Source organism: Triticum dicoccoides, chromosome 6A (genome assembly GCF_002162155.2).
Source record: "Triticum dicoccoides isolate Atlit2015 ecotype Zavitan chromosome 6A, WEW_v2.0, whole genome shotgun sequence".
Lineage (NCBI taxonomy): Eukaryota > Viridiplantae > Streptophyta > Magnoliopsida > Poales > Poaceae > Triticum > Triticum dicoccoides.
Window position 1 is genome coordinate 611,278,459 of NC_041390.1, and position 11,365 is coordinate 611,289,823.

General features: G+C 46.6%; 1 protein-coding gene across 1 annotated transcript; it reads left to right on the forward strand.

The window, feature by feature from the left end:
• Nucleotides 1–451: 451 nt before the first annotated feature.
• Nucleotides 452–3,178, forward strand: LOC119318446 (NAC domain-containing protein 92-like). Its single transcript, XM_037593004.1, has 3 exons — nucleotides 452–1,213; nucleotides 1,990–2,276; nucleotides 2,369–3,178. Exons 1-3 carry the CDS (start codon nucleotides 1,036–1,038, stop codon nucleotides 2,822–2,824), a joined length of 921 nt encoding a protein of 306 aa, XP_037448901.1. The 5' UTR covers nucleotides 452–1,035; the 3' UTR covers nucleotides 2,825–3,178.
• The last annotated feature ends 8,187 nt before the right edge of the window (nucleotides 3,179–11,365 follow it).

Here is an 11,365-nt window from a genome sequence, read left to right on the forward strand (position 1 = left end):
AGAGAGAGAGAGAGAGGATGATGATGATGATGGTGATGATGGAATGATGAACAACGCTAACTATATGTGGAGTGTGTGATAATGGGCTAATAATTAGCCCTGGCTGATGCTAAATGTGGCCGCGTCGACAGTGGCATATATGTTGCTGCGTACATTACTGTGGGGCTCCGGACGAGCAAACCGGGGCTTCCTTGCGAGCCTGGATCACCTCCTCCCTCCCCTCTCTTCTTCTCCCTCTCTGCCCAGCTAAAGCCACCACCACATCACTCGGAGTTCGTGCTGCGCAAGCATCGTCGTGCCCGATCGATCGCGACACCGGCTAGCCGGTGCACGCGTGTGCCGTCGTACGTCCTCCCCCTCCTCCGCCTCTTCCGCCTCCGTTTAATTTCCCCGGCCCCTGCGCCTGGGAATTAATGCGTAGAGTACTTACTCCATTGCTAGCTAGCTCTGGATCCGTCCGGCCGCGCCACCGGCCGACGCGCACACGCGGGGAGGGGAGGGTGATGGAGACCGCCGGCCGGACCGGTCGAGCTACAGGGTAGACAAGGCTTTGTAGCTGTACTATTGTATCATCACCCCTTTTTTGTTGCTTGCTCCCATACACTTCTTCCTCCTAGCTACATACAATTATTCCCTCCGGTCCGGTCCAGGGCTCCGGCAGCGGCAGCGCCAAGCTATATATATTTCCTTCCTGCCCACCAAGCTCCCAACCTCATTCATACATACTCTAGCATCACACAAGGTTCAAGCTACAGCAACATAGATATATGCCCTGCCTAATTCCTGCTACCTACTCTACATACCTAGCTTCTTCTCTCCTCTCTGGAGATCTTGTCAATCTCTCTCTCCTCCGTCTAGCTAGTTAGAGCTAGCTCAATTGGTGCCTTTAGGCAACGAAGTTCATCGAGATCTCTCATCCATACCCGTAGTACAAATCGCAATTCACAATTCAAATTGTAGAGAGAGTCGAGCTGAGCTGAGCAGGGGGAGGTTTCAGAGGGAAGATAGTGCACAGATAGAGAGATAAGTGTTTCCATGGGGCTGAGGGACATCGAGATGACGCTGCCGCCGGGGTTCCGCTTCTACCCGAGCGACGAGGAGCTGGTGTGCCACTACCTGCACGGCAAGGTGGCCAACCAGCGCTTCGCCGGAGGAGCCGCCGGGACCATGGTGGAGGTCGATCTGCACGTCCACGAGCCATGGGAGCTGCCAGGTCAGTTTAACTACTGTTAGATATATAGTTACTACGTAGTACCCCATCCTTCTCTTGTCCCTCTCCAGCAATCTTATTAATTACTAGCTACTTGATCGATCTCGATCCAGTATGCTGTTAGTCCCTCTCCAGCAAGCTACATGTCTCTTAATTAACTTAACTCCATTCCATGGAATGATTTACTAAGGACGCAACCGCGTTTTATTGGCTCCAATTGGGTCTTGTCTTCGTTTTTGTTAATTAGTGCACTAAATTAGTACTACTCATCAACTTGTCATACCGTTTGTATATACATGCAAAACAAAGATTGTATATGCATGCATATACCATCTCGATCCTAGCAATTCCTGCAAGTACTGTGTTGCTTCTAGCACAAGTTTCTCCTAAGAATTTTATTAAGTGGGCTACCACTGCAAGCATGAACTTCCTATAATTAATCTGTCTAACTCTGCAGTACTGTAGTAAAATTCTTTGGATTAATTAAGGAATTGGCTTGCAAGTGGCAAATTTATATCAGCGTTTTTTCTCCACCCCTTCCCCTCTATGAGCACTTCTACCAAGAAACTTAAAATTCCCCAATGTTTTGAGGCTTAAAAGGACTAGTGCATACATTCTTTTGCCCCTCGACTTCTCTTTCTATCTGTAATTGTACAACAGGATATGATCTAATTGAGCACATACGTTTGCGTGTACACTTGGGGTTGAAAAATCCTAATCAACGTCCACTGAAGTTTCTGTTGCTAATTGTGCGTCTGGCTGGCCATGGTGGTATGCAGACGTGGCGAAACTGAGCACAAACGAGTGGTACTTCTTCAGCTTCCGCGACCGCAAGTACGCGACGGGGCTGCGCACGAACCGCGCCACCAGGTCCGGCTACTGGAAGGCCACAGGCAAGGACCGCGTCATCCGCAGCCCGAGGTCGTCGTCATCCCGCTCTGGCCGCGCCGCCATCGTCGGCATGCGCAAGACCCTCGTCTTCTACCGCGGCCGCGCCCCCAACGGCAGTAAAACCTGCTGGGTCATGCACGAGTTCCGCATCGAAAACCCTCACGCCCCACCCAAGGTCTGTTTAATTGGCATCTGATCTTGCTTGAGTCTTTTCAATTGATTTGAGATGCTAATATGTGTGTTTTCATTTGGATTGTGTCTGTGCAGGAGGACTGGGTGTTGTGCAGAGTTTTCCACAAGAAGAAAGCTGACACGGAGTACGCCATGGACGGCGAGCAAGAGATCGTCGGGGGCATGGCTCGCAGCGCTGCTGCCGTGAGCGGATCCAACTACGTCAGCTCCTCCGCCTGCCACGATCCTCAGTATCACCACTCGCCTACGGCGCCGTTCCCTTCCCTTGGCGCCGGAGGCCACCCTTACCAGCTCACGTCCTGTGATCATCACCACACCCACGGCGCGGCCGGCGTCTCGCTCGCCGACATGGACCCCTTCGCGGACATGCCACCGCTGACGAGCTACGACAGCATCCTCGACTTCAGCCAGCAACTTCAGGGCGGCGGCGCTGGTTTGAGGGACGGCGCCGGGGATCAGTGTGGTGGGGAGCTGATGGACCTTGGGCTGCAGGTGCAGGAGGAGCACTACAACTACAACAGCTTGATGTAGATGTGAATATATGATATGGATCGGTGGGTGCTGCATGCTGCTATTGCTCGGCCATACACAGTAGTGTGTATTGGCCATCATTATTCGTTTGTGATCTTGTGCAGATTTCGTTATTTGTGCATGTAGTGTAGGGTAGAAGCATAATACATACTATATACATACTATTGCAATGGGTTATATAATTGATCTCGATTGATTAGGATATGTGAGAGTGTGAGGCTGGTGTGTCATGTACATATGTACTGTATGGATCATTTCTGTTGTTGGAGAATGGTTACAAGTTGGGGCATTTGATGTTGTTGTTCGTATACCTGTAATGACTAATAATTATCTATACATGTTCAAATTATATCAGCCTGTATATTGTGAACAAGTTGAGACTTAGTTGATGTAGGACGGGCTATCCATTATGTTCTCTGAGTGTCTAAGGCTCAATAGACTTAGGAAGTCTTAAATCAGAGTCCGTGGGTGTGAGCATTACGACATTACTCTTGATTTAACAATTTGACATTTTAGAAGAAAGGGTGAATCTCACTATTTACTCCTCTAAGTTTCAAGTTACAATTTGTGGCATTTCTTACCCATTTAGTAGAAGTTTCTCCAAAATACCCCATTAATTTAAGCAGGTTTCTTCAATTTTTATACCTTCTAGGGTTTTGCCCCCACTATGTTAGGCGAGGCCTACTATTAGTAGGACGTGGCTATCGATGGTGCACTCATGTGGGTGCGTCCTGATGCGGCAGATGAGGCATCAAGCAAGCTAATTCATCCAAAACAGCAACCCCAAGTCGGGCTAAATCACACCCGAGCAAGTCCCTTCTCTCCCTGAATGCGAGTTTGCGATTTGGTAGCGCAATCGATGGTGGTGGTGGAGTCTTGAAGTCGAAGCCACCGCAACTGGTATTATAGAGGGGTTAGCGCCGGGATTTCTACTGTTGACAATCTAGAAAGAAGGAAATTTAGAAATATCTACCTAGTACGCCTAATCTTCCTTCCGTGATCACCTCGATGGTGTGACCTTAGCCTACTCTACGGCTCGCCTTCGCTACCCTAACTCCCATGCAATGAAACGAGGACTAGGAGAAGGTGCAAATCGATTCATGGGAGCTTGTCCGACTACAACTCAGGCGCAGGCAACCCCTACGCCACAGTGACAGTGCCTCGCGGGATGTACCTTCAATGTGGAGGCGAGTCAGAGGAACGTCAGGATGACAGTGGGACCCAAGTTCTAGAAGAATGCAAAGTTCTTTAAAGGGACAAAGAATGAAACAAACTTGCTTAAATGGCCTATTTTGAAGAAATTGCCGATGAATAGGGTAAAAAGTGTCAGAAACAAAAACTTGTGGCTAATAAGTAGATCCCGGTATTATAGAAATTACGTGCAACTTTAGGGTTGGAATTTGACGCGGTCAAATCTTGAAATGATTTGCGATCAGAGAGAGAGCACTGTTGTGCAATAAAGATCGGTGTTAATTCATTTACTGTATCGCAGAAAAGGCGTGCTCATTTCTTAATAACGTTGTCGTACGAACAATAACAATAACACCACTCTTTCCACGTCATCTCATGAAGCATGACTTCCCTACATGCATGTACGAGACTAGGTCAGCATTATCAAGCATGACTTCCCTACATCCCTGAACGACTAGGTCAACATCCCCTCACAGTACTGTCCTTAATGCATGCATGCATGCATGCATCATGCGTGGAATTTTCAACGTACAGTACGTATACCGATCCTATTCATCACCGCTCACTGCGCGCCTGCGAGCTGTAACTGGAGTGTGCACGCACGCTACGGCTACGCTTACGTGAACGCGGCATAGTTTTCCACGTGAAACAGGCAGAGAATTTTAACTTGGCGTACGAGACTACTATGTCGACACAGTACGCCTAGTAACCAGTAGGTTAGTAGCCTGGTTAACGACCCGGTAGGGGTACGAACGTAGTGGCCGATAGCTAGCTACCAACAATGAGCCACTGGTGGTGCTGCATGCGTACGCATGTGCCTTCCTGGCTCCTGCCTCCTCCAGTCCTCCTGCTACTGTGCTGAACCTGCGCGCAGACCCACCACGGATGTAGTAATCACTGGATAGGGGGGGCACACACCGCACAGCCCGGCCCTCCCTTCGATCCTTTCTCGTCTCTGTCCGGCCGATCGTGTCCTGTTCCCCGGCCTCTCTGCTCTGCGCCGGCCATGCCGACGCCGGGCATACGTCTTTGGACGGTGGTGCATGCCACTAGCGGCCAGCAAAGGCCTGCGTTGGATCACCGACCGCCGGATTCTTCCGGTAACTTTCAAGGGGAAAGGGAAAAGTTGATCATTGACCGGAGATGCTGGTGCTTGTATTGAATGCCCGTGCACTAGCTGGAAGTGGACACTCCTCACAAGCCATAGCTGTGAACACAATTGATTCCATTTCCAGCGAGTCAAACGTTTGTTCATTAAATTTTGCAAGCGCTCAAAACATTTGGTCATATTTGATACTCCCTTCATTCCCTTATACAAGGCCATTATGAAAAATACATTTTGCATCTATACAAGGCCACGCGAATCAACCTGTAGTTGAATGGTTAGAGGGACTGTGGTATCCCTAGCCCATCAAGGTTCAAATCCTGGTGCTCGCATTTATTCCTGGATTTATTTCAGAATTTCCGGGCGCATTCAGTGGGAGGAGACGTTCCCGTCGACGACGAGGCGCCTACGGTGACTTTGTAAATCTCAAGATGATATGCCGGCTCAGTCTTTTGGAGGTGCTCATAGGGGTAGAGTGTGCGTGTATGCGTTCATAGGGATGAGTGTATGCACGTGTATATGAGCGCGTGTGTCTGTACTGATGTCCAAAAATCTATACAAGGCCACCAACAATAATCGAGACAAAAATTAATGATGTTCCCTCGTACTAGCAACTTGTTTAATACTTGCATGCATGTAGTTCCTTAACTTTCCTTCCTTGCATATATTAATGATAGTGGTTAACGAGAAGAAAAGTTACGTTACAAAGCAGTCATTAAATTTTACCTTGGCACCTATAATCTGAGTTTGTGGCCTTGTATAAGGGAATGGAGGGAGTATCGCCAAATTTCAGATTTTTTGGATTCTGTTCATAGAGTTTAGTTTTTTCAATGTGCTATTCACCCGGGTGTCCTTTACCTCGTTTGGTTCCATGGGATCCGGTGGCTAATATTGCTGCTATCTCTTGTGAAGTACTCCTCCGTTTATGCATACAAGGTCGCTTTGTTTCTTTGTGTCAAGCTTTAACTTATAAATATTGTTAACAAAATATAGATTGTATGTCATCGGAAAATATCATCGGAAAGTTTTTTGAAATGTGCATCCCCCGACATACTTTTGTGGCAGATAACTAATTTTTTATTGAAAAAATTAATAGTCAAAGTTAGACATAAAAATATGAAGTGGTCTTGTATACAGAAATAGAGGGAGTAAGATATTGTGAATGATTATGTGGGGCTAGTATGGACTTTGCACTGCCACAAATAAGGAGTTAAATTATAGTGTCATTAAAACATAAATGCCAATAAGGGAAGATATATAATTCAATTAATGTTATCTTTGCTTTTCAATGGTTTGGTCACAACACAATATGCACCACGTGTACTAATTTATTTATTTATTGATGTTGACACTATATTCTACCAGATCATATTATTTACACAAATGATGTGACATTTGTAAGAAACATGTATGAATATATCATACACAATTTTTCTAATACCTAAATATGTTGATTATAAATTAATCATACTATAGAGATAGTATATTTTTAACATTAGAAACACATGGTATAATGTTTGAATATTTATGTGGCGTGATGATATATCAGATGATTTTTAATCTAAAACCTTGGAATGTCCTAAGATTAAGAAAAAATATACTTCAAGCTGCATTATGGCATACATTTTACATTGTACATTTTTTTGGCCTAAAATCTTAGTGAATGGCGCTAAAGGGGGCTTTTAGTTAGCAATTTGTTTTTCGAATGTATGCCATATTTTATTTCGAATGAACATACACAGTATAAATGAAAGTCTATATTTTTTGGCAAAGGGGAAATCTCTTCTTGAAAATAGAGAACACTAAATATGTCAAGTCCATTTCCTATTTATTTTATTGTACCTACCATATCTGTATAAACACAATTGCCTGCAATCAATCAATGGCTACGATTAAATTGCCCTCTTAAAACTTCTCATAGAAATTTCAACATGAACTCAAATCTCTCTCTCTCTCTCTGTCTCTCTCTCTCTCTGTCTCTCTCTCTCTCTCTCTCTCCTCCCCCTATAGCAATCCATATTTTGTGGCAATTCAACAATGTGTTTGTTTTCCGGCAGTTTATTTATGTGAATTTTTTTGCCTAGTCCTATTATTGGCGTAAGTAATATAATATGGCAAAATGTGTGGTTTTTTCAAGATACACTTTCTAAACGCAAATGAAGAAAGGCCGAGTTTTGACACAGACACTTTTGGGATGCTTTTATTAACCAACGAATGGCAAGCTCTCTTCCTTATTTAGCTTCCACATTTGGCCAACGAAGAAAGTACATGCCTATTCTTACTTTCCCTATTTTTTTCCTATCCAAATAGGTTCTATGAAGGAAATATGCCCTAAAGGCAATAATGAAGTTGTTATTTATATTTCCATATATCATGATAAATGTTTATTATTCACGCTAGAATTATATTAACCGGAAACTTAGTACATGTGTGAATACATAGACAAACAGAGTGTCCCTAGTATGCCTCTACTAGACTAGCTCGTTAATCAAAGATGGTTAAGTTTCCTGACCATAGACATATGTTGTCATTTGATAAACGGGATCACATCATTAGAGAATGATGTGATGGACAAGACCCATCCGTTGGCTTAGCATAATGATCGTTTAGTTTTATTGCTATTGTTTTCTTCATGACTTATACATGTTCCTCTGACTATGAGATTATGCAACTCTCGAATACCAGAGGAACACCTTGTGTGCTATCAAACGTCACAACGTAACTGGATGATTATAAAGATGCTCTACAGGTGTCTCCGATGGTGTTTGTTGAGTTGGCATAGATCAAGATTAGGATTTGTCACTCCGTGTATCAGAGAGGTATCTCTGGGCCCTCTCGGTAATGCTCGTCACTATAAGACTTCCAAGAAATGTGACTAATGAGTTAGTTGTGTGATGATGCATTACAGAACGAGTAAAGAGACTTGCCAGTAACGATATTGAACTAGGTATGATGATATCGACGATCGAATCTCGGGCAAGTAACATACCGATGACAAAGGGAACAACATATGTTGTTATGCGGTTTGACTGATAAAGATCTTCGTAGAATATGTAGGAGCCAATATGAGCATCCAAGTTCTGCTATTGGTTATTGACCAGAGATGTGTCTCGGCCATGTCTACATAGTTCTCGAACCCATAGGGTCCGCACACTTAACGTTCGATGACGATTTGTATTGTGAGTTATATGTGATTTGATGACCGAAGTTTGTTCGGAGTCCGAATGAGATCACAGACATGACGACGAGTCTCGGAATGGTCGAGACATAAAGATTGATATATTGTACGATGTTATTCGGACACCGGATGAGTTCTGAGAGGTACCGGGTAACTATCGGAGTGCTGGAGGGTTATCGGAACTCCCCGGGGGAACTAATGGGCCTTCATGGGCCCTAGTGGGGAGAGAGAAGGGCCACAAGGGGCTGGCTGCCCCCCCCCCCTTGGCAGTCCGAATTGGATTCGGGGAAGGGGGCGGTGAGGGAGTCCTGGATTAAGGGGTCCTCGGATAGCCGGACTATATCCTTCGGCCGGACTGTTGGACTATGAAGATACAAGATTGAAGACTTCGTCCTGTGTCCGGGTGGGACTCTCCTTTGCGTAGAAGGCAAGCTTGGCGATTCGGATATGTAGATCTCCTCTCTTGTAACCGACTCTGTGTAACCCTAGCCCCTCCGGTGTCTATATAAACCGAAGGGTTTAGTCCGCAGGACAACAACAATCATAATCATAGGCTAGCTTCTAGGGTTTAGCCTCTACGATCTCGTGGTAGATCAACTCTTGTAATACTCATATCATCAAGATCAATCAAGCAGAAAGTAGGGTATTACCTCCATCGAGAGGGCCCAAACCTGGGTATACATTGTGTCCCCTGCCTCCTGTTACCATCCGCCTTAGACGCATAGTTCGGGACCCCCTACCCAAGTTTCGCCGGTTTTGACACCAACATTGGTGCTTTCATTGAGAGTTCCACTGTGTCGTCACCATAAGGTTTGATGGCCCCTTCGATCATCGGCAACGATGCAATCCAGGGTGAGGTTTTTCTCCCCGGACAGATCATCATATTCAGCGGCTTCGTACTACGGGCCAACTCGCTTGGCCATATGGAGCAGATCGAGAGCTACGCCCCTGGCCATCAGGTCAGGTTTGGAAGCTTGAACTATACTGCCGACATCCGAGGAGACTTGATCTTCGATGGATTCGAGCCCATGTCAGGTGCGTCGCACAGTCACGACGAGCATGACTTAGCTCTGCCACCGGACGGTGTTCGAGAGATCACACCTGTGGCTACTTCGGCCCTCAATCCCGAGCAGATAGTGTCGTCCGAGGACGGGCGGATGGACCCCGCCACGGAGGCCGCACACTCAGCGGCGATAGAGCCAAATACTGACTCCACATCCTATGAGACCTGTGTTGCCGGACCCTTGGATCCGTCCCCAGCCACAGGCTCCGAACCTCCTGCGTCCATGCCTATTGAATCTGATTGGGCACCGATCATGGAGTTTACCTCCACGGATATCTTTCAGCACTCGCCCTTGGGCGACGTGCTAAATTCATTAAGGTCTCTCTCCCTGTCAGGAGACCCTTGGCCGAACTATGTCTGGCTTGAGTGGAAAGCGGACGACGAAGAAATTCATTCCCCACCCACCACCCACTAAATAGCCATTGTCGACGACTTAACCGACATGCTTGATTTCGACTCTGAAGACATCAACAGTATGGACGACAATGCAAGAGAGGAACAGGAACCACCGCCCATAGGGCGCTGGACAGCCACTTCATCACACGATATATACATGGTGGATACACCAAAAGAAAACAATGACGAGGTACGGAAGGATGCAGTGGAGGATAATTCCCTCGAGAAGCAACCAAAGCAATGACGTAGGCGTCGCTCCAAATCCCGCCTCGGCAAAAACAGCGATAACAGCGCAAGAAAGAATAATACCCCGGTTGACTCCAAAGCAAACGACGACCACATGGACCCCACGACAGAGCAGGATGAACCAGCGGACGGCGAACATAGTACGAAGCCGCTGTCCGATCATGGCAACGCCGAGGGTAAAACTCATCAACCTATCTCCGGAGAGGAGAACAATCCGGACGATGATGCACACATCATCCCGGAAAGGCACTTGGAGCAAGAGGACCTCCATAGAAGGCTTATTGCCACCGCGAGGAGTCTGAAGAAGCAGAAGCAAAGGCTTAAGGCTGCGCAAAATACACTCAACAGTAGATGGAACAAAGTGCTCGACACTGAAGAAAAGTACGGTGGCAGCCGCCACACAAAGAGATATCCAAAGCGCAAACTGCTGCCCGAATTCGATGACAAGACTTTAGAGCCTATACAGCCGAAAAATAAAACGGCCGATCAGCAAGATCGACCACCCCGTGGCCGCGATAGGGTGGCTAACGATGTCGCACATAAGTCAGCACATGATTTACGTGAGGACTTGCACCAAAAAGCCGGTATGACCAGGTCCATCTATGGATCTAGGAAGCGCGCTCCGACACAGAATCAAAATTGAACACTACAACCGTCAGAATGCCATGACATATCCAAATACAGGGGTGCCGGGCACCCCCTATACTTCACCGATGAGGTTCTGGATCACGAATTTTCAGAAGGATTCAAACCCATGAACATAGAGGCATACGACGGAACGACAGACCCTGGGGTCTGGATTGAGGACTTTATCCTTCATATCCACATGGCTCATGGAGATGATCTCCACGCCATCAAATACTTACCCCTCAAGTTCAAAGGACCAGCTCGACACTGGTTGAAGAGCCTCCCCGAAAACTTAATTGAAAGTTGGGAAGAGCTTGAAGATGCTTTTAGGGCTAATTTTCAAGGGACCTATGTATGACCTCCGGATGCAGACGATTTAAGTCATATAATTCAACAGCCCGGAGAGTCAGCCCGAAAGTTTTGGAACAGATTCCTCACTAAGAAGAATCAAACTGTTGACTGCCCGGACGCCGAAGCCTTAGCGGCTTTCAAACACAGTGTCCGGGACAAATGGCTCGCCAGACACCTCGGCCAGGAAAAACCGAGGACAATGGAAGCCCTAACAAGCCTTATGACCCGCTTTTGCGCGGGCGAAGATAGTTGGCTAGCCCGTAGCGGCGCCAGCGACCCAGGCACATCCAAAGTCAGGGATGGCAATGGAAAACCACGACGCAATAAAAGCAAGCATAGAAACAATGAAGACAGCCCAGACAACACGGGGGTTAACGCCGGATT

Coding starts and splice junctions, on each gene's coding strand:
- LOC119318446 (XM_037593004.1), top strand. CDS start 1,036: ATGGGGCTGAGGGACATCGAGATGACGCTGCCGCCGGGGTTCCGCTTC. Junction 1,214..1,989: donor CGAGCCATGGGAGCTGCCAG/GTCAGTTTAACT, acceptor GGTGGTATGCAG/ACGTGGCGAAACTGAGCACA. Junction 2,277..2,368: donor ACCCTCACGCCCCACCCAAG/GTCTGTTTAATT, acceptor GTGTCTGTGCAG/GAGGACTGGGTGTTGTGCAG.